The 20087-nt window shown below is 37.6% G+C and overlaps 1 protein-coding gene across 4 annotated transcripts in view; it reads left to right on the forward strand.

The window, feature by feature from the left end:
* LYST (lysosomal trafficking regulator) overlaps positions 1–20087 on the forward strand; it is a 188280-nt gene that overhangs the window by 79517 nt on the left and 88676 nt on the right. For all 4 annotated transcript variants that reach the window (XM_016188071.2, XM_060191968.1, XM_060191966.1 and 1 more), the window contains 7 exons: positions 5021–5165; positions 6148–6321; positions 10382–10542; positions 11385–11575; positions 14289–14534; positions 15539–15712; positions 17672–17821. In XM_016188071.2, the coding sequence (XP_016043557.2) occupies positions 5021–5165; positions 6148–6321; positions 10382–10542; positions 11385–11575; positions 14289–14534; positions 15539–15712; positions 17672–17821 (1241 nt within the window). The remainder of the gene's footprint in view (positions 1–5020; positions 5166–6147; positions 6322–10381; positions 10543–11384; positions 11576–14288; positions 14535–15538; positions 15713–17671; positions 17822–20087) is intronic.

Raw genomic sequence — 20087 nt, forward strand, 5'->3', positions numbered from 1 at the left:
TCAAGCATTGGACAGGGTGGGCGAAGATATCCACGTATATTGGCAGGTCTGGTCGAGCGTAGACGTGGGAAATGAACTTAGATGATGCCGCATCCCGACGAATATCTGGCGGGGCGATGTTGCTAAGAACTGGCAGCCATGGAACCAGGGTGGAACGGATGGTTCCAGAAATTATCCTCATGGAGGAATATAATTTCGAATCGACCAAGTGGACATGGGGGCTACGGAACCATACTGGGGCACAGTATTCTGCAGTGGAATAGCATAATGCCAGAGATGATGATCGTAGTGTGGAAGCGCTCGCACCCCATGAGGAGATGGCCAGACTTGCAATGATGTGATTCCTCGCGCCCACCTTTGCTGCAGTTTTTATGAGATGTTCGTGAAATGACAGGGTGCGATCGAGAGTAACGCCAAGATAGACTGGCTGGGCTTCATGCCGGATTCTCGTATCGCCAAGCTGCACATTAAGCTCACACAAGGCTGAGGCATGGTGTAGATGGAAAACAGATGATACCGTTTTTGCAGTGCTAGGGATTAGTCGCTATTTTTTACAGTAATCAGATATCAGAGACATGCCCTCACTAGTCCTCAAAATCAGGATAAATTTTATTCCAGTCCTTTCTACAATTGAAGAATTCTTATTATTCTGCTATCAGACTGTACCATGTTCCTCATATGACTGGGTTGAAGGAACACATTTGTTAAAAAGTAGTTTGTTGGGGTTGGGCTTTAGCACAGCAGGTTAAGCACACATGGCATGAATCACAAGGACTGGCACAAGGATCTGGGTTCAAGCCCCTGCTCCCCACCTCTAGGGGGGTTGCTTTCACTAGGGGTGAAGCAGGTCTGCAGGTGTCTATCTTTCTCTCTCCCTCTCTGTCTCCCCCCTCCTGTCTTCATTTCTCTCTGTCCTATCCAACAACACAACAACAGCAACAATAATAACAACAAGGGCAACAAAGTGGGAAAAATGGCCTCCAGAAACAGTGGATTCATAGTGCAGGCACCGAACCCCAGTGATAACCCTGGAGGCAAAAAAAAAAAAGTAATTTGTTGTGGACTGTAAAGTAGGCAGGCTCATTTTTAGGATCCTAGGAATGAATGAAATAGCTTGATGAGTAAAAAAAATCGGGAGTTACATTAGGAAGGTGTCACCTCAAAAACTTGTCAACCCACAAAGCTTACCCACTCCATTGGAGCTCCTACTTTAGGACACAAGGACTTCATTCAGGTCTGGCTTTTAGAATATGTCTTATTTACTGCCCAATAGTTGGAAAAGAAAAACATTAATGATACTGTCAGTATTTCAGAGTGAGAGTTTTTTTTTTATTGTTGTAATTATTATTGTTGTTGTTATTAATGTTGTCGTTGTTAGATAGGACAGCGAGAAATGGAGAGAGGAGGGGAAGACAGAGAGGGGGAGAGAAAGATAGACATCTGCAGACCTGCTTCACTGCCTGTGAAGTGATTCCCCTGCAGGTGGGAAGCCGGGGGCTAGAACCGGGATCCTTACACCGGTTCTTGCGTTTCACGCCATGTTTGCTTAACCCACTGTACTGCCACCCGACTCCCTATGAGAGTGTTAACTGACATCCACAAACACATTTCTTTGTTATTAGTATAGCATGTTTATGTACTTTGATGTAGATACTTTTCACAGGGAGATGAAAATTATGCCCATGTGTCAACAGCTGTACTGTAAACAACCCCTCAATAAAATTTTAAAAATTTGAAAAACAGTCAAAATATATTTCCCTCATCACTAAACCATGTATATACCACTGAGAAAAAATACTTACCCCCTTAATCCTTCAATTTTGTCACTTTTCAAAATGGGGATAATAGTAATTAGCTCATGAGATTGTTTTTTTCAGCATTAAATTATAAGAAATATAATTAAAATCAGAGAGATAGATCCTGAGGCAGGGCACACTCATTGCCTTGCTAAGCCATCCAACTCAAGTCCCATCATCAAAAGGGAGTGCTATGGCACAGAGGGTAGCTCTTATGATATCTCTCCTGCACTCCTCTCTCTTACTCTCTGTCTCTACAAAAGTGAATCAAAAACTGATTGTATTAAGAGATTGTATATTTTAAGAATGAAGTCTTTGATTCAGTTTTAAATCAGAAATGAGCTCTCTTATCTTCTTCCTCCTATCACTTCTCCCTCACTGGGAGTATGCATCAAAATGATTTTTGGGGTGCAGAAGGTAGGAGTTCAGGCTTCTGTAATTGCTTCTCTACTGGACTTGGGTGTTGGCACTTTGATCCATACCCCCAGCCTATCTCTGTCTTTCCCTAGTCAGGTAGAGCTCTGGGGAGGTGAGGTTCCAGGATACACTGGTGAAATCATCTGCCCAGAGAAGTCAGGATGAAATCATAGTAGAATCTGCAACTTAGTGTTTGGAAGGTGGTGGGACATAAAGTGAGAAAAAGTGGTTAATGAACAAGAACCAAAAAGTAGCAACAGAGTAGATGAGATTAGGAATCCTAGGGTAGAAGAAAGCTAAGAAGTCCACCCAAGACATGTTTCCAGGGGCCCATGTCCATGGTAGTTCCTGCCTGAAAAACAAAATATTTGTATCTGTAGTTCTCAGCTACACACTGATAAATGATATTATGTATAGTCTCTAAAAAGTATCAGACTTGGGATATGTATATTGATGTAATAGCATAGAAGGCTTGAGAATTCCACTCATTATATGTATTCAAGTTGTAGTGGGTATTTTAGTGGTAAGAATAAGAAGTCAGGATAAGCAGTCAGATAACCTAAGGCATATAGCATTTATCTTAGTTTGCCAGAGAGAAACATTTATATTCAGTGATTACTTATCAGCAGACAAAACAATGAATACATTCAAACACAGTTTTCTTTTTTTCTCTGTCAACCAGTTGTTGTTTTTTTTAATTTATTAGTGACTTAATATTGACTTACCAGATTATAAGATAACAGGTATAATTCCACACTGGTCCTACCCAGAGTTCTGTATCCCATTTCCTCCATTGGAAGCTCCAGTAGTTCTTCCAAGGTTGCAGATATGGGTAAACTATTATTTCTACAACTGTCCGCATATATATATATCTGTCCATTTTTTTTTAGAGTCCTACCTTCTCTTCCTTACCTTTTAAAAAAAAAGATTTTTTTTTCCTCCAGGGTTATTGCTGGGCTCGGTGCCTCCACCATGAATCCACCGCTCCTGGAGGCCATTTTTCCCCCTTTTTGTTGCCCTTGTTGTAGCCTCGTTGTGGTCATTATTATTGCCATTGTTGATGTTGTTCGTTGTTGGATAGGACAGAGAGATATGGAGAGAGGAGGGGAAGACAGAGAAGGGGAGAGAAAGATAGACACCTGCAGACCTGCTTCACCGCCTGTGAAGCGACTCTCCTGCAGGTGGGGAGCCGGGGGCTTGAACCAGGATCCTTAAACCGGTCCCTGCGCTTTGCGCCACATGCGTTTAACCCACTGCACCACCGCCCGACCCCCTTATTTATTTTTTAATGAGAGAGATAGGAGGAGAGAGAAAGAACCAGACATCACTCTGGCACATGTGTTTCTGGGGACTGGACTCAGAACCTCATGCTTGAAAGTCCAGTGCTTTATTTACTGAGCCATCTCCCAGACCATCTTTCTCTTCCTTTCTAAGTCACACCTATACCTATTCTACTTCAAAATATCCCTTTTTCCCTTTTTCCCTTTATTTCTATGGGTCCTGATGAATTGGAGTTCAAAGCCCTCTGGTCATCTTCCCCTATTATCTCTACCCCTCTGGGTATATGGACCAAAATTCTTTTTTGAGGTGCAGAAGGTGGGAATTCTGGCTTCTGTAATTACTTCTCCACTGGACAGTTTTTCCAAACAATTTTTCCAAAATAAAATTTATTTATTTATTTTTAGTTTATTTATATAACTTGATAGGACATAGAGAAACTGAGAAGAGGAGGAGAGATAGAGAGGTTTAGAGAAAGAGAGATACACGTAACTCTATTTCACGGCTCATATAGTTCCCCCCACCCTGCAGGTGGGGACTAAGGGTTTGAACTCAGTTCCTTGAACATGGTAATTGTGTGTTCAGCCAGGTGCACCACCGCATGCCCCTCAAAAAATTTTTTTAATTGATTTAATAATGGTCGACAGATCATAAGATAAGAGGGGTACAATTCCACATAATTCCCACCACCAGAGCTCCATATCCCATCCCTTCCATTGGAAGCTTTATTATTCTTTATACCTCTGGGAGCATGGGCCCAAGATCATTAAGGAGTATAGAAGGTGGAAGTTCTGGCTTCTGTAATCGCTTCTCCACTGGACTTGGGCATTGGCAGGTCGATCCATACTCCTAGCTTGTTTCTGTCCCTAGTGGGGCAGGGCTCTGGAGAGGTGGGGCTCCAGGACACTCTGGTGAGATAGTCTGCCCAGGGAAGCCAGGTTGGTGTCATGGTAGCATCTGCAACTTGGTGGTTAAAACTAATTTTAATGTGATCCATTATTTTTAAACCATTCCATCATAGTAACTGTAGGCTTATTTTTAGTAATGCAAGTCAACATGGTGACCCATGATATTGGAATAACCCAGTCCAATTAATAAAAATTGATTGCAATAACCAGAGATTATAGTTAGTCACTGCAGTGACATCAGAGTGGTATATTCATGCTCACCTTAGTTATATCTTTTAAAACACTTAATAAAATTTTCAAAACTCAATTGTTGTCATTCCTTCTGCCTTTATTTATTTATTTATTATTTATTTATTTATTTTATTTGGCCTAAAACCTAAACTTTGGAGTAAATGTTGTTTGGAACAGGCCACATTCAGACATTACAGGTAAATAATTTACTACAAATCACATTGAATCATTTTAATTAACATAACTTTACATAAAGTCATGCAGTATAGTAATAGGTATAACAGAGAAGCATAGAGTAGTACTGCTTTGTATTCTTCTTAATTCATTTTATTTATGCTCAATTTTAACTGACTGCTTTACTGATCTTTCTGATATTTTTTTTTATCATAGAAAACAGCAGACCAGAAGGTGCAGAGTACATAAATCTGGGTGAAAGACTCATAGAAGCTGGCTGTATTCATCTGATTTCACTGGGATCCAAAGCATTGATGATCCAAGTGTGGGCTGATCCTCAAAATCGCACTTTTATCTTTCGGTATTGATTATTCTCAACCCCTTTCAAATAGATGATATGTTCAGATAATTTATGTAAGACATTAATGTGAAGTCTTTGAATAAGGACTTTATATAAACACTGAAAAATCTTACTAAAAAAGAATATCCTATGGTTTCTGTCAGTGTTTCCTTTTTATAAATAAAAATTTTAAAAAAGAATATATGTCCATATAAATACTTATACCACTTACATGAAGCAGTGTATTATTCTATCTAAAATTTGCAGCTAAACTCTAAAGTAAATTATGTTCATTCTCAGTTGGTTTTGGGCCAACCACATGTTAAAAGTTTTATCTAGGGAATCATCCTGCTAGGTTGCAGGAATCTTAAAATGTTATACTATTCAACAGCTGTTTTTCATATAGCTTAGGTATTTAATGGCCATTATCTAATAAGCTTAGGTTCTCTTTGCTGTCCTATCCACTTTTGAGATATTCATTAGTACTGAAAATGACTAGAATGATAACAACTGTAAAAGAATTAAAGCTAAGCAGTAATACTTGGAAATACATGATTTATAAGCATTATAAAGACTACTAAGTACTTTATTTACATTATGTCCTAATCCTCCCAATTATCCCTCAAAATAAATTAGACTTCCAATACATTCTGACAGTCATTTATGTGAAATCACTATATATTTTTTAATTACTCAAATATTACTTTGTAGTTTCTAAAAAGGCAGTAATTATTGTTTGCAAATTGAAGTCTGAAAACGACTGCCTAAGTTATTGCCACTGGCAAATGAGCCTTATCTGCTTTAGTTCAGGAATTTTGATGACATTACAAGAAGATAATTAAGCAGGTTATGTTATAAAATAGAGATTTAATGGCTTTCCAGTTTAGTTTAAAAATAGAGCTAAGTTTATTCTCACTTAACTGTTTAGAATGATAGTTATTACACGTGTTAAATGCGAAGATTAAAAATTTATGTCTTAAGCCTTTACCTTTTCTTTGTGCAGTGTGTGCATGGATTCAAATGATGACACAAAAGCTATTTTACTAGCACAGGCTGAGTCACAGGAAAATATTTTTCTCCCAAGCAAATGGCAACATTTAGTGCTCACCTACTTGCAGCAACCCCAAGGGAAAAAGAATATTCATGGGAAAATTTCCACATGGGTCTCTGGACAGAGGTATGAGACACTTTTTGTAAATATTAACTTAAGTCACAGTTTTATGTTCAGTTCTATATGATCTCTGAAACACTACAGAAAACTATAGGTATAACTTACTACATAGTAATGCAAGGACTTATGTCAGAGTTGACTGTCTTATTTATTATGTTTATAAAAATGAATTTCCCACTGAAATAGTTGTTGAAAATTAATATTTGGATTTGGAAGAACATGCAGAAATCCAGATATTTGTATAGCTACGTATTATATATATTAGGATGTCAAACAGAACTTAGCATTCAGTCCTTTGAGTCCATTTATTAGAAAAGTAGGAATTATTTATATCAAGTGGCTAATAAGTTAAATATCTAACTTAGACATTTCAAATTGCCTCAGAATAACTAAGGAAAACATAACTGAGTGTATCAAATAATAAATCAACAGAGGGATCTAGAAATATAACAGGTGACAGATTGAGGTATTGTTATTAGTGTGTGATTTTCACTGATGAGAATTAGGGGTCAAAAAAACAGTCAGTGGAATATCTTAATGTAAAATTTAACCCTGAGAAAGCTATAAGATATCTTAAATTTTGGTTGGGTGTTACGGAGTCCTTGGGGTATATCCCTAGGAGAGGAATTACTGGGTCATATGGAAGGTCCATGTCTAGCCTTGTGAGAGTTCTCCAGACTGCTCTCCACAGAGAGGGGAGGGGAGGGGGTACGGAGTTCTGGTGGTAGGAATTGTACCCCTCTTATGCTATGGTTTTTGTCACTGTTTCCTTTTATAAATAAAAATTATATAAAAAAGAATATATGATGCATAGTAGATACTTAATATTAATTGAGTTTCTCTCTGTCTCTCTCCCTTCACCCAGATGGGAGCTTGAGCATATGTAATTTCATTGCTCTTATTGCTCTTCTTCTATCTTCTTCAGATAGAAAGAAGGTTGGTGGGGGGCAGGGGGAAACGGGTCTGTAGCGCTCCCATTCTGGGGCTAGAACCTGGGCCAGGCATATATCCTACCTTGTGAACTCTCTCTCTGGCTCTGTTCAATTCATCTTGCAGTAGGTTTTCTTTACCCTTGGAACATTATATTAATCGGAGCTCCAGGACACATTGGTGGGGTCGTCTGTCCAGGGAAGTCTGGTTGGCATCATGCTGGCATCTGGAACCTGGTAGCTGAAAAGAGAGTTAACATATAAAGCCAAACAAGTTGTTGACTAATCATGAACCTAAAGGCTGGAGTAGTGCAGGTGAAGAGCTGGGGTGGGGAAGTCCTCCATTTTGTAGATAGCTAGTAGGCATATTTTAGTTATATTCCAAAGGGCCTGTGTCTATACTAGTTTGTTTGTTTGTTTTCCCCTGAACCTGAAATCTGATATGCAGGTAGATCAAAGTTATTGTCTGGGGAGATGATGTCATGGCTGGAAAAAGGGCCAGAAAACTGGATCAGGGAAGAGAGTAGCTCCTAAATATGGGAAAGGTGTATAAATGTTGTTGAATCCTGCCCCACTAGGGAAAGAGAGAGACAGGCTGGGAGTATGGATCAGCCTGTCCACACCCATGTTCAGCAGGGAAGCAATAACAGAAGCCGGACCTTCCACCTTCTGCATCCCACAATGACCTTGGGTCCATACTCCCAGAAGGTTAAAGAATAGGAAAGCTATCAGGGGAGGGGATGCGATAGGGAGTTCTGGTGGTGGGAATTGTGTGGAGTTGTACCCCTCTTATCCTATGGTTTTGTGTTTCCTTTTTATAAATAAAATAAAAGAAAAAAAGAATGATGAAATTAAAAAATTTAAAAAATAATAAAAAAAGGAATTAGAGAATACTATGAAAGGAAAGGTCTCACCCAGTCAACCCTCATGTTCAGCGGGGAGGCAATTACAGAAGCCAGACCTTCCACCCTCTGCAACCCACACGACCCTGGATCCATACTCCCAGAGAGACAGAGAATGGGAAGGCTATCAGGGGAGGGGATGGGATATGGAGATCGGGTTATGGCAGTTGTGCGGAATTGTACCCCTCTTATTCTATGGTTTTGTTAATGTCTCCTTTCTTAAATAAAAAAAAAATTTTAAAAAAAGGAAAAGAAAAACTAGATGAGAAGAGAAAATACTAAGCAGAACTTGGATTGGAGTTAGTGTATTGCACCAAAGCAAAAGAATCTGGGGTGGGTGGGTGGGGAAAGGTTCAGGTCCTGGAACATGATGCCAGAGGACCTAGTGGGTGTTGTATGTTATGCATAAACAAACTATTGTATATTCTGTCGTTAATCCCCAATAAAGAAAATTAAAATTAAAGAAGAACATTATATTAAGTCATACTGTAGTTTTCAGTCATTTATTTCGTTCAAGAAAGATCCAAATCACACCAGTTCTCTTATATCTTTTCTTTATTAAAAAGTTTTCCTGAAGCAGAGGACATGCCTCTGTGGTAGGTCATATGGCTTACATCTCAGAAGTTCTGAATTTGATCCCTAGTATTTACAACAACAAAGGCAGAACAAATAGAGCATTAATAGTGACAGAATGGTGCCTTTGCCTCTCTCCCCCTCTAGCTCCCTGTCTCTCACACACATATTAAATAAATACAGAATTTCTCATCAAGAGCTCACTATAGTAGCTCTGTTCTAAGTCCTTCTTTTATTAACAAATTGTATTTGAACTTTACCATTAGCTTAATATGGAATTTAAATATTTCCTAAAAGTGGTTTGGGAGGTGGCACAGTGGATAAAACATTGTACTCTCAAGCATGGTCCTGAGTTCAATCCCCAGCAGCACATGTACCAGAGTGATATCTGTTTCTGTCTCTGTCTCTCTCTCTCTCTCTCTCTCTCTTTCCTTCCCTCCCTCCCTCTTTCCCTCCTTCTCCCTCTCTCTTCCTCTCTCCCTCTCTCTCTCCCCTCCTATATTTCTCATTAATAAATAAAATTGGGAGTTGGGCGGTAGCGCAATGGGTTAAGCACACATGGCGCAAAGTGCAGGGACCAGCATAAGGATCCCGGTTCGAGCCCTTGGCTCTCCACCTGCTGGAGAGTCGCTTCACAGGTGGTGAAGCAGGTCTGCAGGTGTCTTATCTCTCCCCCTCTCTGTCTTCCCCTCCTCTCTCCATTTCTCTCTGTCCTATCCAACAACAATGACAACAATAGTAATTACAACAAGGGCAACAAAAGGGAATAAATAATAAATAAATAATAAAATATTTTTAAAAAGAATAAATATATCCTAAATAAAAAGATTCTATATTTTGATAAGGGTTCCTATGTTTGTCCAGCAAGAAAAACACAAGGTTAATCAGAAACTCTACAGCTCTACTGAATACCTTCTTCCTCCCACAGAAAGAAAGAGAGAGAGATGAAAAAAAGACATACATTTCAGTGGTCAGTCAAAGAAATACCTGGAGATGTGTTATTTTTGAAATGAGCTTTTGAAAGCCTCATAGAGGAAACAAGTTGTTGGCAATTGTTTACCAAGGCCAAGTGGTGACTCACCTGATAAAAGTGCATATATCACCATGTGCAAGGGACCTGGGTTCAAGGCCGTGGTCTCCACTTGCAAGGTGAAGCAGTGCTTCAGGTGTCTTCTCTTTCTCTCTACCTCTTTATCTGTCCCACCCCTCTCAATCTCTCTCTATATTGAAAAAAAAAAAAAAAAAAAGGAAGGGAGAAACGAAGGAAGGAAGAAATTGTTTACTGAGATGTGTATCTTTTGGTAAAATTAGGGGACCGTGGTGGGGTTTTGTATATAAAATGGGAAGGGAAATGTGCAGAAGTCAAATGGCAAAGAAACTTGAAGCAAATGTCTGGCTCATGTTTCTCATAGCTTCATGTAGGATCTTCAGGCATCTCTGTTTTGTTCCCCTTGTTCTAAAGATTGTGTATCACCAGCACCTTGAACCAAGAGACAGCAGTATCTATCCTCCCCATCTCATTACCATGTATGTGATTCCAAACCATGGATATTGTTCATAAATTTGCCATTATTCAATATTCACACTTTAAAAATACTTAGTAGTACTTACTAGTCCTCACTGATATTTGAAATAATTGATTTCACTTCTTTTCTAACATAGGAAACCGGACGTTACTTTGGATTTCATGCTTCCAAGAAAAACAAGTCTGTCATCTGACAGTAATAAGACATTTTGCATGATTGGCCATTGCTTATCATCTCAAGAAGAATTTTTGCAATTGGCTGGAAAATGGGACTTAGGAAACTTACTCCTCTTCAATGGTAACACTTTCTTCCTCACAGCTTTAACAAGTTTTCCTTTTAGTTAAAAAGTAGTAAGCTAATGATCTTGAATGAATTTTCTGTTCCTTTATTTGTACTTAATTGCTAAAATAATTAAAATATGCCTCAAATTGAACATCTTTATAATTTGTGTGTTCCTTTCAATTAGTATGCACACTTAATGTACAGGTGCACATCCTGCCCCAAGTACCCACCAAAAGAAGAGCTTATATTATTAAGTCAGTATTATTTTATAACACTTAAATGGGCAGGTAAACTTAAAATGGATGTTTCTCTTATTTATAATTTTAGTATATTCTATATGTAATTACAGATATCTAGACATATGCCTAATCTTAATCATGTTTTATAAAAATACAAACTTGGGGGAATATGTGATTAAAAATATGTCACTAAATCTGGCACATAATGGCATTCAGAGAGTATTTATTGAATAGATAGGAGTAATGATTTTCAAATTAAAATTTTCAATTTTAATTTCAAAATAGAATTTACTGAGATAGCTTATGTAAAAATTTTTATTTTTACTTAAAAATAGAAGCAAAGCCAAACAAAACCTGTAGTCTAGCTAATAAAGAACAAATAAAAATTGTACTCTCTGTGCTTCACAATTAGTGTTATATATATTAATCCATCTTTTATTCACATTTGCCATTGGTTACTTGCTCACTATGCCAAGTGATGGCTTATTAAACTTACAAGAGATAGTAAGTAAGCAACTAAAACAATCTAGCAAAGAAAATAGTTCTTGGTGGCTTATTTTTTATGAAAACATCTGGTTGAGTGCTTTAATTGCATAACTTTATTTCTCTGCTATTTAGGAGCCAAGATTGGTTCACAAGAGGCCTTTTATTTATATGCTTGTGGACCCAACCACACATCTGTAATGCCATGCAAATATGGCAAGCCTGTGAATTACTACTCCAAATATATTAGTAAAGAAATTTTGCAATGTGAACAAATCAGAGAACTTTTTACGACCAAAAAAGATTTGGACATTGGTCTCTTAATTGTAAGTTTTTATTTTGTGGTTTGTAGTATCTCTGCTTTATCGTAACTGTACATATGTATTTTTTAAATTTTATTAATTTAATTTAATTTAATTTTTTATTTAAGAAAGGAGACATTAACAAAACCATAGAATAAGAGGGGTACAGTTCCACATAATTCCCACAATCCGATCTCCATATCCCACCCCACCCCCCATCCCCTTCCCATTCTCTGTCTCTCTGGGAGTATGGATCCAGGGTCATTGTGGGTTGCAGAGGGTGGAAGGTCTGGCTTCTGTAATTGCTTCCCCGCTGAACATGGGCGTTGACTGGTCGATCCATACTCCCAGTCTGCCTCTCTCTTTCCCTAGTAGGGTGGGGCACTGGGGAAGCGGAGCTCCAGTACACATTGATGGGGTCGTCTGTCCAGGGAAGTCTGGTCAGCATCTTGCTGGCATCTGGAACCTGGTGGCTGAAAAGAGAATTAACATACAAAGCCAAACAAATTGTTGAACAATCATGGACCTAAAGACTGGAATAGTGCAGATGAAGTGTTGGGGGGTATTCCCTTCATGCTCTTGTGTACTTCTGCTTTCAGGTATATATTTTTCCCTAGTTTATGTGCACGTGTGGACCTATGCATTATCTCAGGGGACCTGGACTATATCTAGGTTTGGGGACTTTATTGGGGAGTGGAACACCTGGAATGGAATTAGAGAATACTATGAAAGGAAAGGTCTCACCCGAGTGATGAAGCTAAAGGGTTATCATTCCACACCTGAAGTCTCTGGTCACAGTCTGAAGTGAAGCATGTTGGGGTGGCACTCATTGCGTTGATTAGGTTGCGATCCGCGGATGCAATATTATTTGATTTGAATTGAGAGCAGCATGCAGGTAAGTGGGCCCCACCCTAAGGTTCCAGGACTGGGGGAAATAAAGGCTCTATAGTGGAAATGTGAGGTTCCTGTTGTCTTAGGGTTCAAGAAGACAAAGGATAGTTATTGTTATCATCACATTATTTGGTGATAGGGTTAACTTTGGAAAGTCCCTTTGATAGGGTTTGGGGTATAATACCCAGCATCTTTGTATATAGCTGTGCTACTGGTTGCTTCTGTTCTCCCTGTTCTAGGCTTTTGAGAGAGTCAACATATCAAAGACAGCCTATTTTTTAATGTGCTTTTTAACTATTAGTTAATATTTTTTCTCAATATTTCCACATAAACATTTTTTAGAAAAAAATTTAATTTTTTCATCTCAGAATTTGTTTTCAGGCTTCAAGTTTTCAACCCCTTCCCATAGAACTCTGTTTTCTGTTCTAAGTATCAACTTAGTTTAGTTTAGTTGAAATTTAATAATCACTCAAAAGATTATTTATGACAGTGTAAAAATGTTTATAAGCCTAGAAAATATTGCTCATGACATTTCTTTCCCAAACTTATAAATACTAATTTTTATACATATGCTCAGATTTTAAATACATATGCTCAGATTTTAATGTTCATTTGTATCTTAGGATTTTTTAAATATTTATTTATTTATTCCCTTTTTTGCCCTTGTTGTTTTATTGTTGTAGTTATGATTATTGTTGTTATTGATGTTGTCGTTGCTGGATAGGACAGAGAGAAATGGAGAGAGGAGGGGAAGATAGAGAGGGGAGAGAAAGACACCTGCAGACCTGCTTCACCACTTGTGAAGTGACTCCCCTGCAGGTGGGGAGCCAGGGGCTCAAACCGGGATCCTTAGGCTGGTCCTTGCACTTTGCGCCACGTGCGCTTTAACCCACTGCACTACCGCCCAACTCCGTTTATCTTAGGATTTTTTTTTTTTAGTGAAAGAAGAAAGAAGTCAAAATACCATTATGTCAAATGTGATGTTGGGTATGGAGCCCAGGCCTTCACACATGCAATGAATGTACTCTTGCCCACTGAACAACCTCCTGAATCTCTAGAATATTAATTATGTAATGTCAGTAACAACTAGAAAGTATACTTATAATCTCAAATAATATGCCTGTAGGGAAAAAAAAAGGCTGATTAGCATTCACTTTTAAATGAATAAGCAGCATATGAGCTAATTAAAGAAAAATTGGGGGCACCAGACAGTGGCACACCTGATTAAGTGCACACACTACAGTGCTTCAGGACCTGGGTTCAAGCCCCTGGTCCCTACCTGCAAGGGGAAAGCTTCACAAGTGGCGAAGCAGAGCTACAGGTGTCTCTGTCTCTCTCCTCTATCTCCACTTCCCCTCTCAATTTCTCTGTCTCTATCCAATAATAAATAAAATAATTTAAAAAAAGAGAAAGAAAAAAGAAAAGTACTAAAAAAAAACTTTTAATACGATCATTGACCCAGAGTTCCCACATAATTGGGTTGTAAGGATCGGTTATTGTATAGAAGTACATAAAACAGTACTTGCTATGTAATGAGAATATGAGAGTTAACTATTGTTGGTAGTAATAGCGCAATTTCATGTTTATTGTGAAATGATTAAAGCTGGAATCTTTCCCATTTTTGATGTGGTTTATTTTGTGTTGCTGTCATTACTAAATGAAACTGCTCAGAAGCTGCCTTGCTTCTCATGTTCACCTTTGTGTACTATAGTGTTGGTCTTTTTTTGAAAACAGAAAAAGATTTGCTTTAAAATGTCTCTTTTAAACATTGAAGTATATATTTGCTAGTTGATAATACGCCTTTTAAACTTGGCTTAGTTACTGATGGCAAATATTTGTGTTTCAGGAAAGCCTTTCAGTTGTTTATACAACTAGCTGTCCTGCACAGTACACCATTTATGAACCAGTTATTCGACTTAAAGGTCACATGAAAACTCAGCTGTCTCAAAGACCCTTTAGTTCAAAAGATGTTCAGAGTATCATATTAGAGCCTCATCATCTAAAGAATCTTCAGCCTACTGAGTGTAAAACTATTCAAGGCATTCTGCATGAGATTGGTGGAACTGGTATATTTATTTTTCTCTTTGCTAGGGTAAGACTAATTATAATTTTATAACAATTTATAAAGTTATTTTAATAATTTCTTAATATTGACAAATGTTATATTTCCTTCTGATTAAAAATGGAATATATTAACTCTACTAAACTTCCAAGATAAAAATCATATATCACTTGAGATGTCATCAGTTTGCTGGTAAAGATAGTTAAATTTTCCTGTAACTTATGAAGATTTTAGAAGTGTCCTCTTACCCAGAAATGTAATTTTAGCATATAAAATATACACAATTTAAGCTTTCTGATGGAAAAAATTATATTGCCAATGAAGGGCTAAAAGATAACTCACCTGATAGAGTACACAGCTTATGCATTAGACTCTGGCTTTCAGTCCTGGTAGCATATTGAAGCACCCTGACAGCACCAGGGGAATTCCATGGGTAGTGAATCAAGTGCTAAGATGAGTCTCCTCTCTCCTTCTCTTTCTACCCCTCATCACCTCCCAAGAAAAAGAAAAAGAAAAATTTGACCAGGGAAGTTATTTAGTAGTATCATGTATAAAGCCTTGAGAAATTCATGCTTTAGTAGCATATAGAAGAACTGTGTATTTTTTCTTTCATTTATATAGTAAAGTGTGTTTGTCTTACAAATTATAGTTGTCAAAAAGCATTGGTTGAATTAAATGCAAGATATAATTCAGTTTTATATGTGTATCTTTCAGCTAGACAGTGAATCCACAACAGATAAGGCAGAGCCTGCTTGTTAATTCAGTAGTAATCAGAAATTTAAGTCATTTTGCTGATATTTTAAATCACTAGTAGAAATGCTACTCTCTTCTAAGATTGTGTCCTTTACTTCATTTATAGTATGTGTTAGAATAAACATGTTTATGTCTTTTCTATTTCATTTACAATCTAAAATAATCACAAACCATGTGCAAAAAGAAAAAATGATGGATTAATGTTACATACTGGTACATAGATATACATGCTTATTTTTTACTCTCAAATTAGAATTATGTATATATCATTTTATTTTTAGGTTGTAGAACTCAGTAGCTGTGAAGAAAGTCAAGGATTAGCATTAAGAGTTATATTATTATTAATTAAATACAACCAACAGAGAATACATGAATTAGGAAATTGTAATGGACTTTCCATGATTCATCAGGTGTTGATCAAACAAAAATGCATTGTTGGCTTTCATATTTTGAAGGTACAATTTTAATAAAACTTAATCTCATAGTTTCAAATGTATTGATACTTATCTCTACTGAAGTCTTCCAATAATAGTGTTTTGTGTTCCTGTTATTCCTGAAGAAAAATGAAAGTAATTCACATGTGTGTAGTTCATCAAAATATTCTTATGGTTTTTACCATTTAAATAAGTACACTTTATTTTTCTTTAAAGCATCTTAGGAGAGTAAGAGAAATAAATAAACTCATAGAATTTAAATTTTAATGAACCAGAGATGTGTCCAAGACTGGCCCCTCACTCTTTTGGGGTATTTTCTTTTCTCTTCTTTTCCTTTTCTTTCTTTTCTTTGACTTGCTGAAGCCTCATGTATGTGTACCTTCACCACTGCTTTGTCAGTCTATTGACTAACTTTTTCATTCAAAGAGAGAGAGGTAATAGACACTAGAATTCCCCCCAGTACCATTGTAAGTGGTGTGCCGGAACTCACCCCTGAGCCCTATTCATGATAAAGTAGGTGTCCCATCTAGTGAGCTAGTCTTCTACCACCTTCCCCCAATTATTTTAGTTATGAAGATTCATACAACTATGGCATGAATTCATAACACATTTGGGGAAAAAATTTTCAGGAGATAGCAGAAAACTTAATGCTTGACACAGCTTTAGAAATGAACAGTTGGGGTCAGGTAGTGGTATACTTGGTTGAATGTATGTGGTTCAAGCCCCTGGTCTCCACCTGCAGGGGGAAAGCATTAGGAGTAATGAAGCAGTATTGCAGGTGTCTGTCTCTCTTGCCCTTCACTCTCAGTTTCTCTCTGTTTTTACCAAATAAATAGAAATTTAAAAAGAAGAAGAAGAAGAAGAAAATAAAGGAAAAGGAAAGAAAAGAACAGTCTTCTAAAAAGTTGAATGTGGGAGTGGTACTATCAAACTCTAGTCATAGAGACAAGCTCTACTGGTGCTAGCAAATTACTGCAGTTCATCTAACAGGAAACCAACAGTCAGAAGTTCATTGGCCAAAACTCAGAAGTTCTTTGGCTTCTACCCTGAGTTTTAATGGTGTGCAGGGAAAGGTTTATTTATTTATTTATTTATTTATTTATTTATTTGGTTTATTTATTTTTGAGGTTATCATTGACTTAGCACACTATATCTGATTTAGGAGTGCAGTTTCACGACTCTTCAAATGTCTGGTACCACGCCATATCCACTACCAGTTTCAGTTGCCATCTACCTCTGTTTACTCAACCTTCTCTTCCCACTCCCTCCCTTGATTCTTTTTCCCTCTGTCAGAATCTGATGGTTAGCCTTTGTTTTGTTTATTCACTTGTAGTATATCTTCTTACTCCACATCCTGAGTGAAATCTGTCTTATTTCACTTAGCATTAACCTCCTCAAGGTCCATCCATGTTACCACATGTGGCAGAATTTCATTTCTTTAATAGTTTAGTAATATTCATTTTGTGTATTTACCATCTCTGCTTTCTCAATTCAGCAGTCACTGGGCACTTAGTTTGTTTCTATATCTTGGCCATTGTGAACATAGGGGTGCAAATTAGTGTTTTTTGTAAAAGTTACATTAGAAATGGAATTGAAGAATCATATGGAAGTTCTGTTTTTAGGATTTCCGTGCTATTTTTCATTTTGGTTACAGTGATTCATGTTCTCACAAAGGTTCCTTTCTTTCCACACACTGTCTCCAACACTTACTGTTCTTCTCTTTGTAATATGGTTATTAAGGCCTCACAGATTCATCAAATTTAACTAGTAAAAATATAATGTGGCTTTTCATGTCCTATCTTTGAGACTGAGCAGTAATTACAAATTTCTGAAAGTTTGAATTACCTATTTGAATAGCTTTGCAAAGCAAAGACACTTTAAAATGTTGCTTATATAATGTTATGACTGCTAAGATTGAAAGCTTAATGTTTTGTTGCTTTTTAAATTAATGTTTCTCTTATTGATGTTAATTTTCCATAGACTCTTCTTGAAGGTTGCTGTGGTGAGGATATTATTCATATCAATGAGAATGGAGATTTTAAGTTGGATGTAGAATCTAATGCTATAATCCAAGATGTTAAACTACTTGAGGAGTTACTGCTTGACTGGAAGATATGGAATAAAGCAGAGGCATGTGCTTTTTTTATGATGACAAACACATGACATAAGTTTACTCTAAACTATTTTTAACCATTTTTTATTGATTTTTTTTTCTGTTCTGTCGTTCTTCAGTTTTTGTGTTTTGAGTACAAGCCATGCTATACTAAATACCTTTATGACAAATGCAGTCCAGTGTAAATCCTAGGGATAGCAAGAGGAGAAAGGGAAGTAGAGAAGAGAAACACACAGAGAAAGTCCACTCTGAGTCAGATTTCTTCCCCAAAATAATTAAAAAATGAGTATCAGTGAATTCAGAAAGCAAAAGAAGGAGGAAGGAAGAAAAGAAAACAAGAACAAAAAAAAAAGTGAAAGGAAAGTTTTTTTTTTTTTAATTAGCTAGGAGGAGGGAAAAAGGAAGAGTGGTGGGAAGAGGTAGAGTGAAACAAGTTTCTCTCACAATGGATAGGACACCCAGTCACCCAGCAATGGAATAAACAATAACAGTTAATTTTCAACCTGAAGAAGGGGGGGGGAAAGGACACTTGTATATATAATAGTAATAATAAAATAGAATAGAGTATAAAACCCTAACAGTCAGTCTGCTGCTTGGACTGCTCTAGATTGCCTCAGGCAGCCTGAGCAAAGACAGCCAATTGTAAGAAGTATCCAAAAAAAAAAAAAAATTCAGGTAGTCTTTCTCCAACAGGGGTGAGGCTCTGATTGGTCAGATATTTTGTCACTCAAATAGAGCTCCAGCCAATTAGAAAAAAAAGTGAAGGAAATCAAAAAGTAAAGGATTGGAATGACACCCCTGGTGAGCCAGGAATCTTGGTAAAGAGAATAGCTCAGTGGGAAGCCAGCTAGGAGCAGCTATCCAGCCCCTATTGATTCTGGGATTCTGGAGTGGGGGGAAGGGGTGAGCTTCAGAAATAATCAAGAGATTTCCTTTCTTTTTCCTCCTGGCCTCCGTTTTCTAACCCAAAAGTGAGCTATAGGACCCCTCCTTGATGTCACATGTAGGACCCCTTATTCAGTCTCCTGCTGATGGCCCAATATCCTACCCTATCCAGAGAATCCTAGGTCACAAGCTGCTGCTTATTGGAGCTCACGCCAGCAGCTGCCTCCAAGTTGTTATCTTGGCTCCACCCCGGTTTTGACTATTTTTGAGTGTAGTACAGTATAACGTTAACTCATACACTTCATTGTACAGCATATCTGTAGAGCTTTTTCATTTAACTTGACTCTTTTTTTAAAGAATTTTTATTACACTTATTTACTTATTTATTGGATAGAGTCTGCCAGAAATCAAGAGGGAAGGGAATGATAGGGAGAAAGACAAACACCTGCAACAGTGCTTCACCACTTACAAAGCTTTCCCCCTTCAGGTAAAGACTGGAGGCTTGAACCCAGGTCCTTGCACTTTATAATATGTGTGCTAAGTCAAGTGCACCACCATCCAGCCCCTTTATTGGTCTTTTTTAATTATCTTTATTTATTGGATAGAGACAGCCAAGAGGGAAGGGGGGAGATAGAGAGGAAGAGAGACAGAGACTCACCTATAGCCCTGCTTCACTCTCAAAGCTTCCCCCTTGCAGGTGGGGACTGGGAGCTTGAACCTGGGTCCTTGGAATTGGTAACATATGCACTCAACCAGATGCATCACCACCCAGCCTCTTACTTGTCTTTTTGTTGCCCGCCCTTCCTTCCTTCCTTCCTTCCTTCCTTCCTTCCTTCCTTCCTTCCTTCCTTCTTTCCTTCCTTCCTTCCTTCCTTCCTTTTTTAAATTTTTTACCAGAGCACTGGTCAGTTCTGGGTTATGGTAGTGTAGGGGATTGAACCTGGGACTTCGGAGCCACAGGCATCAGAGTCTCTGCATAACCATTATGCTATCTACCCCCACCTAATTGTTGTTAACCTTTTCACTGTGCTTTTTGTCTGTAAGTTTATCTGTACTAGTATATGACAAGATTTTTTTCCCTCTTCAAAACTGAATATTATCCCATTGTGTTATATACTTTACTTTCTTTATTCATTCATCTGTTGGTAGACTTTTAGATAATTCTCTATTATGAACAATGCTTCAGTGAACTGGAGTGACTAAAGATCTTTATGGGATCCTCTGTTCACTTATTTCAGATATATACTCAGAAGTGATTGTTGAATCACATGGTAGTTATGTTTTTAAGGAACCTCTGTATGGTTTTCTTTAATGACTATACCACCAACAATGTACAAGGGCCCCAGTTTTTCTTCATTCTCTCCAACAACTGTTATTTTCTTTTTTTTTTTGTTAAAT

This window comes from Erinaceus europaeus, chromosome 6 (genome assembly GCF_950295315.1).
Source record: "Erinaceus europaeus chromosome 6, mEriEur2.1, whole genome shotgun sequence".
Lineage (NCBI taxonomy): Eukaryota > Metazoa > Chordata > Mammalia > Eulipotyphla > Erinaceidae > Erinaceus > Erinaceus europaeus.